Here is a 19,831-nt window from a genome sequence, read left to right on the forward strand (position 1 = left end):
TTGGTCTCCTGAAGTTTAGTGCCAGTAAGTTTTTCCTCAGTGTTTTCAAGTGAATTGTAGTTGTTAAGATGATTTGTCTGCTGGTGGAAGATCTGACTTTCAGGAGGTAGACAGCCATTTTTTCCTCTATATATGTATTAAAGAAACAAGTGAAAGAGGAACTGTGGACTTATTTTGCCTCTCTACTCTTTGTTTGAGACCTGGATGTTTCAGCTGCTACTGTAGGAAATATGCTCATATAAAAAGCTAGATGCCTTTGCTTAGTCTCTGAAAGTCATAACCAGTCTTGGTTATGCTGTCAGCTTGCTGGTCCTACTGCTTTTACATTGTGCTTGTTTAAAATGTGGAAGCAGTGGGACTGACATGGTTTTTACTGAAGTTCTTAAAGTCAAGTACCTAGATTAATAAATAAATAGCTTAATAAACTTGAAGTTTTTTAGCTAGTGAAGTAAACCCCCCCACAAGCACTCTGTGCTTTGTAAACCTAGCAGGTTTTCTCTATCAGTATCACTACTGACTTTCCTTTCTCCCTTTTCCCCTAACACAGTCCCCAGCTCCTTTCTGACTTGTTTCAGGTGGCAGACTGTGTTCTTCAGGACAATTTCAGCACTGAATTAGGGCTTTTATAATACCTCAGTGAAGCAAATATAGACTTTGGTCCCTGCATATCTAAGCTGTTTGGGGATGCAGCAGTGTTTTATGAAACCACACAATATTGTTTTATATATTTATGTATGTGTGTTTTTCTGGCTCAAATAACCATGACTCCATTCTCCAGTGCAAGCACAGCTTAAACATGTAGCAGAAGCTGGTGTGAGCTGATGGGTCTGCTGCTCCAGCCCCAGGATATAGCTGTCAGACCAGGCTGCCACATAAAAAGTGCTCTTAGTTTTGGAATGATTCTGAACCTGTCAAGAGCTGCGTAAAAGTCCGGGGTCATTTGTTTTGTTTTGCAGACACATGTAAAGAGAGAATTTGCTTTTGAATATAGTTAACCCATCAAACTCTCTGGCCTCCAGAAAGAGTTAGGGTGGTCTGAAATAGCTCAGGCTGCCTCAATTTGCAGGCAGACAGAAAGTGTTCCCTTCTGGAAGGCTCTGCAACCCCTGGTCACTGCTGCTGGCATGAGCCAGTCTTAAACTTCAGACTGAGGCAAACCCAAGCAAACATCCACTGTGCAGGAGTAAGATGTGAGAATACAGCAACCCCCAGTTTTGCTGGCACTTCCAGAACACACACGACTTCTTTGGTAGGCTTTTATCTAATTACTTTGTGCTATTTACATCTTGGGGATGAGACACATTATATTTTAGTCTGTAGTGGCCTAGATTTAAAAGATCTTTTGAGGAAAGCCTGTTGTCCATGCTCCCTGGCAGTAGGTCATAAAAAAGGAAATTATTTTAGAGTCTATCCAGAATATGGTCTTTAATTGCAGGCATCCTAAAGTGCTTCCTGACTTGATTCACTTTGTGCCTTCTGTCATTAAGTAGTTTTAACACTTCACCCCTCTTACGTCTTTCAGAGATGGGCAACAATTTTGCATAGCTGGATACTTAACTGGGAAGTGTTTATTCTGAGTATTTTATTTATGATTGCAAGAAATAATTTGGTTAAGGTCAACAGTGGTGACCGTTAAACCCTCCTGCATCCCACAAATACTTACACCGTTGGTTTGGTTCAACAAAGCATTTTAGCAAGTAATTAAATTTACATTACTGGGGTCTGATCCACTAACCTAATGGCCAAATGAATTCTCTCATTTCAGTGGCTTTTCATCAAGTGTATTGGCTTCAACCAGGTTGCTCCCATGCTTGAATATTTTGTGACACTGGGACTTGGGGTGCCAGGGAAAATTGTTTATCCTGGATGAAGGTATTCTGCTGTCACACTTTAGTCACTAACACTGTATTTTTCGATACGTCTTTTGATGCAGGGATGAAATGCAGTTGAAGACACCTCACAATAAAATTAATGGACAGCCAAAAGGAATATCCAGGTTGGGCTCAACATCAAGTTCCCAGGGGACGCCTGTCAGCCCCGCTAGACACTCAAATGTTAAGAAGGTGTCTGGAGTTGGTGGAACAACCTATGAAATTTCAGTGTAAAATAAAATTAATTAAAGAGCCATCCACTCAGCCAGCCATGAAGCTAAGAGCACTGTGAAGACTCAAACAACAACAAAGAAGGAGCAGCAGCAGCCGGCCACTCTCCTTTTCTTGTTTTGGGTTTGTTCTGTTTCCATCTTTCTCTTTTGGCCAAAAAACCAGCTGCAGCCTTATTCTTGAGGGAATAAAATTGTACAGTCCATCAGACTCTTCCTAAACTGACAGGCAGGAGCTGGCTATGACCTAATACCATAACCACAGAGCAGATTTATTTCATGCAAGAGAGCGCTAAAGCCATTGTGCGTGTGTCTGTCCAATAAACCTGTTGTGTACCAGTTGTGCTGTGAAAAAGTACGGTCAGTCCAGGATCATTCAGTTTTCCCCATGCCCCTTCCCAGTTCTTCTGACCAGCAAAGGAGTCAGAGGCCCAACTGCTATTTTCCTATCGATGTGGAAAGCAGGCTTCCTGTGCTGGGCAGTCTGCATGTGCGAGAACTGTGTCCCGCAGGTGTTGCAGGTTTGGTTCCTTCTCCTGGGAAGGAGCAAGGCAAAGGCACTTGGGACACAAACACCATATCGTCTTTGAAAGCCTTCCTAGTCCCAGCTGTGAGCAGGAGAAAGGATAGCAACAGCTTCTCACTGTCTGCTGTTCGCCTCCCTGTGTGTGAAACTGTGTGTACGTGTGCGCGTGTTCGTCTCGTGGAAAAGGACCGCAACACCAGTAAGGATCTTCCACTCTGACCTCTGCTCCCTCTGGTTTTTAAAGGCTTCTCTGACTTGGAAACAAAACCAAGTAGATAGGAAATATTTGGATGGGAACATACTTCAAACGTCAGCTGCTTTTCCTGCACCCTTCTTATTATCTGTTGGATTTAGGCAATAACATGGTTTACTGCCTTGCCCTGGTGCCGTCTGTGTAATCCTGCCGCAAGGTTATCATGGTCTGTTGAATTTACAGTGTGTGTAACTGAGCCAAGCGTACATCTAAAGGATATAAATTTTCCGTCTGCCTAATTACTAGCACATTCCCTCTGGTCTTCAGTACTGTTAGACAAAGGATTTTCCATTTGGGCTTTCCCCTTGGGAAACAACTTTTTAAAATAATACCAATCAAATCTGTTTAACGTTTTGAGGTTTCCTTTTCCTGTCTCCAGAAAACTACATTTACTTTGTTGGATTTAAAGACGTTACTGTAAAAAAACAAGGGGTGCATTACTTTTATCACAAACATGAGGACTCTGACAAAGCTAATTTGGGGACAGATTGTTGTTTTTTTTTCTTTTCTCCTTTTCCTTCCCATTCAGTTACCACCTCAGAAGTCAAAAGTGCTGAGATCTGGACCAACGTTAACTAGCCAGATCATGTGTGCAATTATTAGCATCCTGAACAACTGTTGCCAAAGTCACTAAAAATCATTATTTATCTAGTCAGCATATGAAACCTCGACCTCCCACCTGGTTCTTCTGGTGAATAGTTTGGATTAGAGAGCTAAATACAACATTTTTCAGGATATTTGTTTCAAGGAGTTGAATGCTTTTCAGTCCTATAATGGAGAGGTCTCCAGGTATTTGCTAGCAATTTAGAATGTGTTGATAACTTACTTGTTTTCATGTATGTTGAGATTAATTATTCCAGAAGGCAAATATTGGTCTCGGTTTTGCCTGGTTAAAATTTATCTTTTGATTTGATAAATCTTGTCATCTGCTGCAATATATGCTTATTATGTCCCTTGTATATCACATCATTTTTGAAAAGGAAGGTTGAAGATAACATAGGAAAGTTAATCATCTCTCTGTGTAATGCTCTATGTTGCCCGAAGGGAGAAACCTGGAAAACGATGCAACTGCAATAGGCCAAAGTTATGAGAAAGTGAACTAGAAATCAGTGTGCATTTTATTGCATTGGTGATATTTTAAATGCCTACTGTAGAGACATTGCAGAGCAGAGAAGCAATCGTCTTTCTATGCAGATTTGCTCACTGGCATGTAGAATACTGTCTTTAGCTGGAGGCACCACGGTACCAGAAAGATGCTGGCAGACTAGATCAGGTACAGATGGAGCAATTTATATTGAAAGACTGGACGAGCTGGCTGATGAGAAAATTTAAAGGGCTAGAAACATGTCACTGGCTAAGCAGTGAAGTGGAAATTGATTATCATATGTACAAATACATTATTTAAAAGATGTAAAACCAAAGGTAAATCAAACAGTTGTCACTGGTAACCAGTGGTCTACATTTAGAAGGGGGCAGAAAAGACAGAGGGGAAGGGGCAGTGAAATAGTCTTCCAAGGCAGAGTACTGGAGACTAACAGTTTAGGACAGTCAAATTGTGTTTGGACAAGTCATTAAAGAAATTTCTGAAAGAGGTGAGCCTGCAGGGGCAAGGGGCTAGACCAGATGGCCATACAGATTTCTTCCATCTTTAACTGTTATTTATCTGCAACTCTACTCTAATGTTAACTCCTCAGGAAGATGCACTACTTCCTTAAGGACTGGAATTCACTCTGGTGCATAGAGTATCACAAGACTTACTTATTTTTAAAGTATCATGTATGCCATATGTAAGCCCTGAAAAAGAGGGGATGTGTGACACACTGAATTTGGGCGAGGGAGCTAGACAAGGGCACATTATATCATGTATCTTTGAATACGTACATGAAATTCATGCAAACAAGGCTGAAAATTTGCACCAATATTTGAGATTTGCATCCCAGTGATGCTCCACTTTGATCGTTCTTTCTCCTGCATTTGTAAACAGAAAAACAAAGCTACTGAGGAACTTGAAGGGCCAAAGAGCCTTTGAAGTTAACTACATTAGTTCATGAGAGAATTTCTCAGTAAGACTAAACACAGTATTGTGTGTATAAAGCACTAATATCCAGGGTTATTTTGACATAGTTCACAAGGGGTAAGGGAGGAAAGAATGAATGCACTCTGTCATTACAGGTTCAGTTGTAAGGATTGTATATTTTATGAGTAGTTTTGCCCAGTTGAGAGACATTCAACTTGTTCATAGGTTTACAATGGTACCAAAGTATTCTTTTTTTTTCCCTTTTGAGGTTTGCATAGAGTTCAGTGCACATAGCCTGGAGTAAGTTACTCAGATCTTCTGAAAGAACAATCCAAGCAGAACTGTTAACAGGAGATTGCATGCAGCAAATCCAGTCTCATTTCCATCAAAGGCACTGAACCTGCAGCTATTTTCTCATAAATGTGTCTGTTTCCATGGCTCCTGTTGCGGGACTGGGGACCTATTTATTAAAGCTAAGTCTAGGCAGAATCCAGCCCATGTTAAAGTATAGTTCTTCAAGTAGTTTACAGTTTAGCAGCAAGGTGGATCTGCCCAGACAGTCTCAGTTTTTACAGACACTGAAAGCCAAATCTTCAGCTGGTGTAAATTGGTGTGGCTCCATCAAAGCTCATATAAGTGATGCTAATTTACAGTAGGTGGGGATCAACCATGAAAATCCAGCACAAGTTACTGCATCTTGTAAAGTAGCTTCTTTATTTTTATCATGTTTATTTCATGTTTCAGAAGTCTTAAATCTTTTTGACGTGTTTTTATTTTTAGCTGTGGACTGTATTACTTATTTAAAAAACAGCAATAGTTTTTGTTTAGTTTATGCATCCGTTTTCATTGAATATTGCATTTTATTAGCCATTCGTTCCCTGTTCATACACTCCCATTTAGCCTCCAGGTTTTCATTGTAGTACAATCTGCCTTGAAAAGTTGGATCTCTGTATCTTTAATTGTATAATATATTGAGTATTCTGAAGTTAAATGTACCTTATTACATGGGTGGGAGAGAGAGGAAATATTTTTACTTGAAGCCTTAATATTTTCTTTTTTTACTACTTTGTTTGTTGACCTCATAGGAAAGTCTGAATAGCAAAGACTTTGAAACTCTGGGCCAAATACTGCACTGATATACAACCAGCATTTGGCCTCCTATGTCAAAACTGGATGCAGACATAACACGAAGTGAACAAGGGAAAAAGCCTCAGGGTGGTGTATTTTCCTGAAGATCACGAATACAGTCTCAAAATGTGTCTGTAAGCAAGTACATCAAAGAAGTCTTCAAGTCTTGAACTTTTAAGAAAGGTGATAGCAGGAACTGCCCTAATATCTTACATTTGCATTTTCTTTTTAAATTAAGCAAAACAAGTGTAATTACTGAGTTTGGTTAAAATCAGCTCTAAGGGTTGCACAGAGCTATGTGTGAGTAGCCATGTGCAGCAGATGAAATGTGTTGTGTTGCTGTTCTAAAATCGCTAACCAAGCATAATGTTATGTCAACTCGGCCTAAGATAATCACCTCATGGGTGTTACAATGGACGTTCCTCAGATGATGCCTATTCTCCTATAAGCCTAATGTGGAAATTGCAATGTGGTTTTCTTTGGACTATATGTGTGGTCCAGACTTGAGATATAGAGAGATATATATATTCAATATTTTTTTGTGTGTGGGAAAGATGGGGTCAAGGTTGCTGTCTCTGACAGTCTGGAAGGTTAATGTCGAACCGTTCTTATGGTCTGTATTTCACCTGTTCTGCCTCCTTGAATTGTTGGAATGTATCCGTGCAGGCTTTGTGGAGCTCTGTCTGTAACCTTTTTTGTGGCTCTCGTAATACATATATATTTTTTAAACCTTTGAGTCACTTCAGTATTTTCAAGTGTCTGGTTTACCCTGGTGAGTTATGCCTCAGATGCGTTTGTCTGCTGAGATGGTTCATGGAGCCCATAAACACTTTTTCACTTCCACTTGTGCAAAACGTGAACTGAAACAGTAGAACTGGAAATTCCAGTTCCCGTGCAAAATCTTCATGTGACGAAGTATTAAAACAAGTGATTGCAGGCTCTCATTTTCAGGGTGCTTATGGTGGAGTAGGAAATATGCTGAGTCTGCTAAAGAGTGTCATGCTTGTGAGGCCACAGTAAGTCATCCATGAAACAACACTAAATGAAGTTTTCTGTGCCATTTTTTCTTAAATCTTTGGGGTTAACAGGGATCCTGTGGTCCAGCACAATTGTGAATCATGGCTGTAGAGTTACTGTGGAAAAAATGTTATCTTGGTATTTATTGAAATGTTCTACCCAGGATAGGGGTAGATTTATACACCCCAAAGATGTCAATTTTTCATCTGCATTCATCTGTCTGTTTCTATCCTTTGAAAACAGGTCCGTTTGATCAGTAAGACTGGCTTGTAACACAGCTGCCAAGCCCTCCTAACAGCAGCTGCTGCAGGGTTTCTGATGCCATAATTTGCATACATAGGCTAATTACAACAACCAAGGATCCATTCAAGCATGTTCATTATAAATGCAAGTCATATTTGTGTGCTGCCGTGTCTTCATGTGGCAGAGATTACCTTATATATAAAGTGGCCAAACCCCTGGTAATCACCAGGCTCCACTGATGTTGCCTACATCAAACAGAATTACGTAAACTCATGATCTGTATTAATAATACATTTTATTTAAAGACATCTTTGCTTTCCTCTCTTTAAGTAATGGATAAATTATCCAAGTTCATATTCAGTTCTCCATTATTGTTACTTTTTATTCTGCAGGACAAGTTTCAGTTCACATTTTGGAACATAATAAGGAGAGACAAAGGAAACTATACAGGTGAATATATCTTTTAAAAGAGGAACAGTTATATAATAAATAGATTAGAATTACTGTCAAAATAGGTTTTGTTCATCTTGTCACAATAACTTGAATTTTAAAGTAAGGATTATTTCCCAGCTGGTATCTCTGTAACCCTGAAACATAAAAATGTCTTGGGTTAGACATTTCAAATTACTGAAGAAATATGATCTACTTTTTCAGATTAAAAACAGTCCTAGAGAAGTGATGGTACATTTTACATTTTACCGTGCCTTATATATATGTGTATATATATATATGTATATATAATGCGTGTATGTATATAATGTATACATAACTGTGTACATACATTCAAGTAAAACTAGTTACAGGTGTCCCTATCTGATGTATTTTAAATGGAACTGATCTGTGTTGATACAAAAAAAACCCAGAGGTTGTATCAGCAGCAAAACACAAAACCAAAAATACTTACTAAAACATAAGCAAATAAAATAGACTGGAAACAGTGTTTCTGCCAGTGGTTATGTTCCCAGGCCATGGAAGACTGGTGGGTACACCCACCATTTTAAGGGATATTGAGAGAGAAGGGAAAGCAGTGATGGAAACTTGGAGAAGGTAGAGAATATATAAGAACATGAGGAGTGCCTGAGAGCACCCCAGTGCTCAGGCCTATGAAGGAGAGATGCAGGAGGAGGAGATGGGCTGTCTTTCAGGGGAAGCTGTCTGGTTTTGGTTTAGTTTTTGTTTTCCTGCCAACAGGGATGCAATGCTCGTGACTAGCTACATATGGAACAGGGACTTTTGCAGGATCTTACCTAGAGAGAAAAAAGTGGCTTCTGTGGAAATGACTTTCATCTCCCGAGTGTAAGAAAGATTATTCATGTTTCCTTTGCCTTACAAATTATTTCATGCTGTGTTGTCATCCTGTTCACCTTTTACACATGCATCCCTTGTGTGGATTTTTCAGACAGTAATTTTGCCATTTATTTGCAAGGAATATAAAGCACTATCATAGCCTATCCATATTGAATTAGATCTAGAATATACCTGGCCTGAGATCGACAGCATACAAGGCTAATGTGAGCACTCTGGGTAATGCTGAGATTTACCAATATTTCTAGACTGTGTTAACATACTCTGTCTATCCACTCCTCATTAACCAACATAATTTCTGCTTTCATGGGCATAAGCTAGTTTGATCAGACTGTATGACAGAAATGCATAAAATAACTTAAGCTGCAGATTCTGCCAGTTCATGAGCTTTTCTAGGAGTTCAGTTGCATTTTAGAATAGTAGAGGTACCACAGGTAAGTCTTGTATTTTAAAAAGTATCCCCTTTCTGAAATAAAACAATTTTACAAATATAAGTAATTAAAACCCCTTCCTTTCAGCAGACTTTGTGAAATACCTGTCATGTAAAAAACCACGAGGGCCATACACTACCCCCTAAAGTTTATTTAACACCTTCAGACTCCCAGCCTCCACGTGGGGCTTGTACTATCCATCTGCTTCTTCAATATGGGATAAAACTAGGATTTTCAAGCATGTATTTGAGCGTTGTCTGTGTGCAAACCCCTCCTCCCATTGAACTCATTGGTAACTGAAAGAAATGATGGGGAGGGTATGTCTGTTGAGCTGTAGATAAGGCAGTGCCTGGAACACTTTAAGGGAAAAAAAATAATCCATCCTACAAATTAAGAATTGGTGGTGGTGTTTTGCAACCAAAGCATGCCCATGAGTTTGAGTTCAGTGTCATTACATACAGTCAGCAATGAGGATTCAATTTAGGCCTTTCAACACCAAAATCACAAGCCTTGAATATTTGAAATGAGCACCTAAAATGAGAATTCCTATTTTCAGCATGGCACAATAATATATTAAGCTCATGAATGCCATGCCTAGCTTACACTGAAATCGTAGCTCCCCTGCAGTCACTGTTAGTTTTTGCTTTAATATTAATGGGGCCTCATCACACTTGACATGCCATTTTGAGTGGCACCCACAGACATTAGCTCACTGCTGTAGTTCAGTGATGTTTAGGACTTCTTCAAGCTTCTACCTTGCAGCAAATCAAATACTTTTATCTCTTCCCTACAACAGGGGACAAAGGGGAAAGTGGAATTTAATAAACATCCACTTTTGGGGCCAACTCTATTTTTAATGGTGCTTCTGTCCCTACTACAGAGAATTTATCTAAGTAGTTTTCATGTAGGCATTTCTGAGTGGCAGGCAGCAAGGGGGAACTTGGGTTAGTTCTAGCTGCAACGTGGTGCTCTTCTGCCTTCTGGCTTGTCCTTCCCGGTGGTATGCAGGTAAGTGGCTGCTGGGCAATGGTTGCTTCCTGCATTCACTGCTTCAATGGATATGAAGTGGAGAGCTCCTGTGTGTGCCTGCGTTACAAAGCACACCTCCCTGCCATGAATAATACAAGTTTAAAGCCTTTTTCAGTGATGTAGGTGCAGAGCACATGGAGATCTTTGGATCAAAGAAGACTGTGGAAGCTCATAAAATGGCATTATAATCTGGTTCTAGTCCTGGCACAGGTGGTTAAGCAGAACACAGCTTTACTGTCAGCTTTTTCTCTTGTACAGTCATTTGAACAGATGGTGAAAGGGGTTTTGTTGGGGTTTTTATAAATACAAACCAATGCAGTTGCTACTTAGGAAAACCTCACCTTGTAGAAACTGCAGCGTCTGAGTAAACTCAGTGAGTAACAGCATGATCCTATTTTTGCAGCCTGGATATTGTGAATCCATCTGGCCTTGGGATCAGCCCTTATTGTCTCACTGACAGATATCTAAAATAACAGACTTAAAACCAGAGAATTAAGTAGTTATAAATAGGTGGTGTTTGGTTATGACTAATTTTTCAGACACAGTATAACATAATGCAGACAAACTGCTCTATTGTTGGCCACCATCTTCTAAATCACAATGCATGTGCTTTGCACTGCTATCTTGTTGGCAGTTTCCCAGTGTTAAGCTATGATTCACAATAAGAGATGTACCAGTGAGATGTTCATCTGGAAACATGGTCTGCACTTAAAGCACAGGGCTTCAGGCATTCTAGCACCAGTTCTTGGCTGCACTACAAATTACTGCTGACTCATATGTCTTTCCATACCTCTTCATGCCATGTCAGATGGGGATACAACTTCCTGACCTCACAAACGGGTTGTGTTTTTGAGAGGCTCAAACCCTATCATTCTGTGATCAGCTGTGTAGCTGGAGCCAAGTAGATGCATTCCATAGGTGTCCGGGAGCAACAGGGCAGATTTGGGGCATATTTAACCTCAAATGAAAGCATCACTCCAGGTCATGTTCTTGGGGAGGAAGGTTTTGGATGTTTGTGTGATGGGTGCTGCTGACAGTAGTCTTGGTCTTTCACACTGGCTTTGGAAAGCTGTTGTGGTAAATATACGAAAGGCATTTATGCCTTCATCCTTCCCTTGACCTCCTGCATATTTCCTTAAAATCCAAACCCTCTGCATAACACCCACACAGCACAACCCTCATTCCAGGAGACCATATGCTTCATTGCCTTGAGCAATTCCCCTCTTCCCTGACTGCTTATTGGAATAGTTATATGTAATAATAACTAAAATTACTGAGCAGAAATACAGTAAAGTAAATAGTTGTAGGTTGGGATTGACCTCAGAAAGAGGGGGCACTGCAATATGCTCCTGTAGCACAAAACACAGTGAGAGATGAGTTTTGCACCCTTTGATATGTTGTGGGCTACTGAGAAATACAGGCTTTTACATTCTTTCTTGAGAGCAAGGACTAAGCTGCTGTGTTGCCATGAGAAAACTGTTATTAATTCCTGTCTTTTTTGTGTCCTAATGTTGTACAGAAATAGATACCTATTAATCTACAGTACCGTATTCATAGCAGATGAAGATTATCAGAGAAGGAATCATGTTGTCTGTTTAGTGCACAAAATAATTCCTTTCCTAGTATGATCTTTTACTCAATACCTCCTTTCTAATAAAGGAGCAGAATATAATTAGAAATAATTACTCACTGAGATTTTTAACACAGGAAGGCACATCCTGCTTTAAGGGATAGGAAGATGAGGTATGTGCATGTGTAAACAGAAGTTGCATGAGTTCAGCTGTAAAGGCAAAATAAATATATTTGTTTCCAGTAACATTGAAAGACACAATAGCTACATTTTTCAAAACCTGTAAAACCTTCATAAGAAAATATACCACAGTCATTTAGTGTATTTCTCCTCATTTTTTACTGAATTTATATCATTCTGTGTATTTCCATTTATTCTTGAAAGTATTTTTTCCTTGCATTATATCTACACAAATACCAGAGATCTCTCTATACAGATTCTCATCATATATCTAAAGCCCTGGATGCTGCAGAACTGCATTTCAGCACTGTGTCACGAATGATGGAGATATAGTCCTTTTTGGATACAAATGACTTGGGGCGTGCTACCCTTGTTCTTGGTTTATTTATATATATACACCCACAGAGATTGATCACCAGAAGGAATCTGAGAGCATCCTGCTGTTGGATGGAAGCATTACACAACCCATGCACTCAGAAATGCTTTGCCTGGCTGAAGCAGACTCCTGTGAAGCATGATTCTAGGTAGAGTGTGTCCATGCTCCCTCCTAGCTCAAACACTGAGCAGTTTTAAGCAGTGGTCTCTTCTGTGGTCTCTTTGGCAATCAGAGTGTGTTACCTGCCACCCCAATGGGGATGAGGCACAGACCTGGGAGGTGCTGATGTGATTTGTGTCTGCAGCTGTGTCACTGGCTTACTCTGTGACCTTGGGAACATCAGGTCACACTTGGCAGCTGTTATGCCAGCATGACACACAAGTTGAGATCCTCTGGATTTAAATTGCTAAGTGACTTGCAGTCCTGTGGCCATTCCTTGGGGCCACATCTATAATCTGTTGTCAATAGGCATTGTTTGCTAGAGGTTCTGTGATGACCATATGAGCACTATGCCTTGTGGCAAAGGTGTGCGACTTCAGAGGGCATTCTTACAGTGCCTAGCTCATGTCAAAGAGTAAACAGAGGTAATGAAAAATGGAAAAGAAGTATCTTTGGCTGACATGAAAAGGAATAGGCAGTGACAAAAGAGAGCAAAGGGCACTTGGGTTTATTGCTGGCAAGAAAAATTCACTCTGGTTTCTGTCAGCATGAAGGATGGATTGCCTGGGTCAGGGTGCTCACTGGTAAATACATAGAAGGTCTCTTCATCCTCCTCCAGATGGATTTCCATTATTATTCTGCAGAAAGATGGGATGTTATAATGTAGGCAGGGCCTTGACAAGGGCAGGAGAATAAGGCAGAGTAACATAAATCTTTAGAGCCTTATTCCCAGTTTGGCTGGGAATTGATATCAGGCTGGCAGGGGTAGGTTCAAATGGATTTCTGTCCTCACAGGATAGTCGTCAGCTTTTGGCAATTCCACATTCCTCTACACTTACCTTGGAGGGAGACTTTTAGTATAAAATGTATTTTGCTATTTTAAGCAGCAACCAGTCTTTCAATGCCAATGTCTGTCCAATGCATTGTAGAAAAGCCAAAGTGAAGCATTGTAAAAGTAATTCCCCTTCCCAGATTGTTGAAGTTGGCAAGAAGAAAACACTTGTAATTTTTTTCCAGGCCAGTTTACAGTTCAAAGTTATGTTTTATTTGACATATTAAATTCATTACAAAACATAAATTCAATCTGGAGCGACAGTAAATTGCTTATTACCCTTCATTTTGCAGATCTAGTATGTTATGGAAGATTTGAAACACTGATTCAAAAAGCTTGGGTGGAATGTATACTGTGTATTTCAGCTATTGCTACAGCATTGGCTGCTGAATGTGGATTTTGCTATTATTTTAAAAAGAAATGTGCATAAATTCCTACTAATAGCAACAATTACTTTAGCTAATGAACCTGCACTTCATTTCAGCTGATTAATTTTCATACATTCCTTCTTTGTGAAGCAAAGACACTGGTAAATCATACCAGGTTATAATGATAAAGTGCTAGTGGCAAATCAGTCAGGATAGAAAAACAATTCTCTTCAAACAGTTTCTTTCTGGAGCATCTCCCACCAAGAACTCTCTCTTGAACCCAGTTAGTTTAAAAACGATAAATGGCATAATTAATGCCATGAAGGAAGTAAACAAGGAATGAGTAAAAACACAAGGCAGAACTTTTTCAATAAAGCAGATTAAATTGCCAAATCTGATGTGAAAACCCTATCACTGGACCAAGAGAAAAGCGTCAAAGGCATCCTTTAGCATGGCATTGAATCTGCTGCTGTTATTAGCAATCCCCTGCACAGGTATGTGAAAGCAGTGCCCTCTTGAGTCAGGGTTGACATTAGTTGATTTTTGTAGCCTGCTAGTTCCTTGAATGCACCATGCCTGCCTAATTCTACGCTCAAGAGTAAATTCATCACTTGAGTCCCTCAGCTGGTGACTTTGATGCCATTTTGCCTGCTCTATACGCATAGCAGTTTCCAAGTTGCTATACACACACGCACATACATATATATATATGTACGTGTGCAGATATTTCTAAAAGCAACCACAGCCTTTCAATTGTGTGCGCTGTCATTTGTCAGCAGCAATGGTTTTAGGCAGGGACATAATTTCGCATCTTCTGCTGAGGATGCCTGCCAAAACATTGCTGGACAGAGACAGGACGAAGTAAGTTATTTATAAATGGTGATAATCAGGTCCTGTTCTTATTAGTGTGAGACAGAAAGATGACATGTCATAATGAGTATGTAATATGAGAAGAGGCTCTCCATGCTTTTCTACTTGTTGATCAGAAGAAATAATAACAATGCTCAGGTGAAATAACATCCTTCTGAGCTACTTCCAGCCTGTGAGAGTGTGTGTGGGGGGGTTCTTAGGACAGGTCTCAGTTATACTAACAGAAGTTTGGAATACTTCCACAGGATCCAGGTGCTGATTGTTGTAACTGAGTTTAGACCATTTCCTCAGTCCTGACTTTGCATTTTGTGTTCAGGCAAAAATAAACCCTGAACAGACACAGGAGCTGTACTACCTCCTTTTATTTGGAAGCAATGTCTTTTGACCATGCTGTCAGGAGACAGCACTGCTCAGTCTGATGCTCTGCTCATCCTGTCTGTCAGCAGAGGCAAGGCTATTTCTGTGTCTCATCAGTCAGGTAGATGAACATTACATCCCTTTCTTCTTGAGAACTACTGTCATTGGGACAAATTAATCTTTCCACTGGTATTGTCCCTAGAGGTATAAACCCAGAGAACGTAGTGTGAAATTCATCCACACAGGGTCTGAAAGGAGCCTGTGCTCACACAATCTCTGTAGAGCACTCAGGACAATGCTCTAAGGACATTTCTTCCTAAAGTGTTTGTCATACAGTGAGTCAAGAGAATAGCAATTAACTTTAAGGAATTCTTAGCTTCTGGCTTTATACCAAGTGCATACATAGTGTAACTAATGTGTAGTAAGACACTTACTTAAGCACGCATCTTAAACAGTTGAATATCCCATTAAATTCTCTTATTTCTCAAACTATTTGGAATGATCTCACAATGCTTGGGATTTTTAAGGCCCCAAGCTCCTTAAGTCTCAAATACACATTTGCTTATGGGAGTTTCTGTATTTTCCACTAGAGGTGGGGGAAAAAAATGTCTTCAGCATCGCAGAGAAAAGCTTAAAATGCAAAAATGCTACCCCTCCAAAGCCCCCAAACCAGACAAAAAGAAGCATCAAGCTCAGTATTTCTCCTGAAAAGTGTGGGGTTTTTAAATACGGGCACAGTATGGGCATGGTCCACTGACTTCAGAAACATCATTCCTGTATTTAAAGGTAGGTGCAGTCTAAGCAAGTGTTTTCCTTGTTCTGGGCCTTGGTCTCTCTGAACGGGGGTGGTGGTTGGAAAGCTCGTCTAGCTAAATCTGAGCTGCAGCTGCTATTTCTGCTGTGTTGCCAGCAGAGAACGTCACGTATGTGGCTGAGTATCTTGCAGGTTCTCCAGACCCGTAGTTAGCATCGCTTCCCCAAATCCTCCTTCATCCCGCGTTTTGTCTACACAGCCTCAATGTGGTTCGTGTGTGAAAACACTGCATTTAAATGATTGTTTCCAAAAGGGGAGCAGTGGGGCTTTGACAGCCTGTGTCAAGCTCATCCCTAAGTGATTTTTTCTGAAGTAGAGCAGGAAATACCTGAAACAGCTCCTGAGAAAGAGATAGGAAATGATATTTTGGGGGAGCTAGAATTTTGCCTTAAACAGATTGTTAAAACTAGAAATCTCCCAAACTGTGTAACTACGTACGTCACAGTACCTCGAATGATTTTGTAAGCAGAGTGCTCTCTTTCCTGCTAAGTGAATTTTGCAGCTCAGGTCTTTAAATGCTTTGCCAGTGCACCTAACAGCAGAGTTGGGTGTAGGGCATAGGCTGTTGTGCCTAAATATTAATCTCTTAGTAGTGACTATGACTATAAAATGCAACAGAAGGCAACACTGTCAAGTCCATAACAACTACAAATATATGTTCCTTTTTAAAACAGGAAAAAAAAAAATCCAACAGAAAAAAAAATGGAGAAAAATGAGATATAAGCTGAACTTTGCAAAAGCAGCAAAGGCTGTTGCAGAAGCAAATTCTCACTTGCTAATCAGGATTAGGAAAAATGCCTGAGTTCTGTTTCATTGTTGTGAGCTATCAGCCCCACCTTAGCTAAAGAGACATTTACTGTTACCTAAAACAAAAAAAACGTAGGGGGTGGGGTACAGTCCTTGAGGCAATAATATCAAATCCCCCTTTGTTTCCTGGATAGTGATTACAGCAAAATACTTTGCTTATGTTTCCATTCCTTAGACCATCTGTTTCAAATTAAACCCTTCTGGCGAGATACATCATTATTTATTAGAGCATTACATTAGATAATGTAGTGTTAGTATTGCTGTTATAAACCCTTAGTTTCATAAGTATGACTTCAGGGGCAGAATTGGATGTGTTTACTTAATGAAAGGGCTAGAGTCTGTGTTAATAAAACCAGTCTGGCAGTTCAGAAACTGCTTTTTATTTTAGGTCTTTCATTTCACAAATATGGGGGTTTGTGTGTCTTTGGTTTGTAACTCTGAATGTTTGTGTTTGGTAGAGAGAAACCTGGTTTTAAATAACTGAAAGGTAAGATACTGAGAAGGACTTCTTAGAAGGTCCTTAGACACCTAAGGCTGAAAACACAACCCCCTGTAGATGATGGGGTGACATCTATGTTCATATATCTGCAACGCCCTGTAGCATCCAAAGCATGCACCCATGTGATTGTGTGCTCTGTAGCAACTCTTGCTTTCTGTCAGAAGCAAGGCTTCAAAACACCCATAAGCAGAAGACAAAATTTTATCCTAGAGCTATCCCGACACTGCAGGCTCCACGATTTTGGACATTTTAAGAAGCAGAAGACCTTGCAAGCAGATTGTTTTTAAATTCTCAGTGTTAACAAGACTTTAGTCACAATGTAATACAGAGGTTTACTCCTTACTAAAGGAGTAAGGAAGGAGTTTTAGTCACAGGAAAGAAGAGCAGTTCCTTACAGCTGTATTTGAGACATTTCAGTTTACCAGTGATACCCAGTGTAACTAAAGAAATTCTTTCAGTCTACTTCAGTTAGAAAGATGGTGACTGTGAGTGTTAAAGTGAGAAATTGATTCCTCTTTTGTGATATAAGCCCCTATTTAGACATAAGGTGAAGCCTAGTTTTAAATATGCATATGGAGGGTCTGGGGAAGAGGACAAGTCTTTCATCCTGAATGAGCTTCTCCCTCATTTTTTTTTTTCTTGTCCAAAAAGATCTGAAGGATCCCCTAGTGCTGAAGGATCCCCTAGTGGGTGATTCACAAAACCTAGATTAAATTCAAGATCTGAATCATTGCTAGCATATATATATATATATATATATATATATATATGCAGACTTTCTTTCATGCCAAAATCTCCCTAAATTTTCTGCTGTATTTAACCAACACAGTACCTGCATTGTTGTGCTTACCCTTCACTAATGCAGTCAGATCTAGTCAGGAAGCCAGTATTTGCACCAAATCTTTTTATTTTTTTACTGGTCAAGTCATAAAAAGCAAAGTTGCCTAAAGGTGGTATTCTCTCTTGCTCTATAAAAAAAAAATGTATTAAGTGAGCTTAAGTAGCATCATTCTATAACCCAAAAGTTTAAACTAGTGTATAATTTAAATTTCGCTGGGTCTGAAGCAGGCCAGGATGACATCAATATTTCCTCCAAGAAGGCCAGCACTAAGTCCATAGTACATGTCTGAATGCATTTGGATCAAATGACATAATGTTTCCTTTTTCCCTCTCTCTGTCTCTTTTGAGAACAAATTTATGGATTTTTTTTTTTTTAAATATATTGGGAAGGTGATACATGGTGAGTAAATGTGCTCAGGGTCATGGAAAAGGCTTTTCAAAGCCATGTTTTCCTCATTTCAAATGTCCTTTTATTGCTTTAATTGTTTTGTTTAAAAATAATGCCTGAAATTTCATAAATTTTGCTTGCCAACTGCAGGCTAGAGACCAGCCCTTTAGCTAATGGTGCAACATCCAAACACTGACTCATTGCTGTAGTGATCCAGGTCCCATACAGAAAACAGAAGTTCTTCATATTCCTCGTGTAGTGAAGTTAACCCCGAGGGCTGCCATTGCTCCTGCTGTTGCCATAAGGTTTTTCTGCCTGCCAGGGGAAAGAAACACTGTTTGTGAGGCCACATCTGCACTGACTTTTATGCCAACCATACTGGCTTTCTGACTTCTCTTTTGCTGTGTTGCAGTCACAAGTTAGTTAAGAGGCCACCTCAACCTTGGGCACCTTGCCTGAAGGTATCTCTGCATCTAGCCACAGAAATGGGATGACTCCTGGGAATCATCCCTGAGTATTGGACTTACGGCATCAGTAGAACAGGCATTTACTGTTTTAGCTAACAGAATAATTCCATTAGGTACCATCAGTAGGTTGTTATCCTCTTAGATAGATTTTCTGCTCACAGATGAAATACAACACAATAAAACTGGATTACAATAGCAGCAATATAAATACATATAAAAAACAAGGAGCAAGAAGTTAAGTAGTTATTAATGTCATGCAGGACTGTATATTCAGGCTAATGGTAACTTTCAATGAAGTATTTTTAGAGCGTTCTTTTAACCGAATTGAATTGCAAGTTTTGCAAAATGGTAAACTAAATCTCATCAGAGTATTTTTGGACTAAGTAAAATCTAAGATAACCTCAAAATACTTTTGCACGTAGATTTTATAAGTGCAACAGTACCTAAACCAAGTAAAAATAAACTGCAGAATGTTAGCATATACACAGATTTCTGATGGTGAAGTGTTATCACAGAAGAATGACATCCAAGCTGCAGCACAGAGGCAAACAATCAATATTATCCATTTTCATAGCAAAATGAGATGATTGCCCAGATGTTCAGCAATGCATTTTTGCTGAAGAAACAATTTTGTTTATTGCTTAACAACAGTCTCGAACTTTTCTGGAGGTGAGCTGAGTTCAGCCCTGGTGTAAGTTGTCGCGCACTGAGGTACTGAAGCCTAGTGCACTGTCATGCATGTTGGAGGTCAAATACAGTAACTGGGATTCAGTTTAGAGGGCAGGCTGGAGGAGAAGAGGTAGGATATAAGTGGGACAGTGAGTGGAGAATGAATAAGGTATAAAATACAAAAGACATCATAGGGGGAAAATATTTAGAAGTCATTTGCAGGAAGCTTGGAGACTGAGAATGGGGGGGAAGAACTGTGCTATTTTTGAGGAACTGGATGTGAAGCTTTGGAAAGAAACTTTTTCCTTCTGGGCTCTGAATAAGAAAGAATATACACAGTATAAATACACATGCCTGCCTCTAGGGTAAGTGCTAATACTTCCAAGATAATATAAAGAATAAAATTAAAATTTTAAAGACATATAAAAATAAGCAGAAAGTTGAGTACATTAAATATTGAGAACGAGAAAGGCAGGAAGGATAATGGAGAGGAAAAACCACCTAGTTTGGTGTTAATCATGATTTGATTCCCTTGTCTGACCCCTGGGGGCCACTGTTGATCTGTAAATTGTCCAAGAGCCAAAG

The 19,831-nt window shown here is 39.6% G+C and overlaps 1 protein-coding gene across 4 annotated transcripts in view; it reads left to right on the forward strand.

Annotated features, from left to right (window-relative positions):
- Positions 1 to 6,754, forward strand: part of ZDHHC8 (zinc finger DHHC-type palmitoyltransferase 8) — a 126,042-nt gene extending 119,288 nt beyond the window's left edge. For all 4 annotated transcript variants that reach the window (XM_057414905.1, XM_057414904.1, XM_057414903.1 and 1 more), the window contains one exon: positions 1,934 to 6,754. In XM_057414905.1, the coding sequence (XP_057270888.1) occupies positions 1,934 to 2,105 (172 nt within the window). In that variant the 3' untranslated portion in view covers positions 2,106 to 6,754. The remainder of the gene's footprint in view (positions 1 to 1,933) is intronic.
- The last annotated feature ends 13,077 nt before the right edge of the window (positions 6,755 to 19,831 follow it).

Source organism: Pezoporus wallicus, unplaced genomic scaffold (genome assembly GCF_028554395.1).
Source record: "Pezoporus wallicus isolate ANWC-B61680 ecotype Strahan unplaced genomic scaffold, APGP_CSIRO_Pwel_v1 contig_8047, whole genome shotgun sequence".
Classification (NCBI taxonomy): Eukaryota; Metazoa; Chordata; class Aves; order Psittaciformes; family Psittacidae; genus Pezoporus; species Pezoporus wallicus.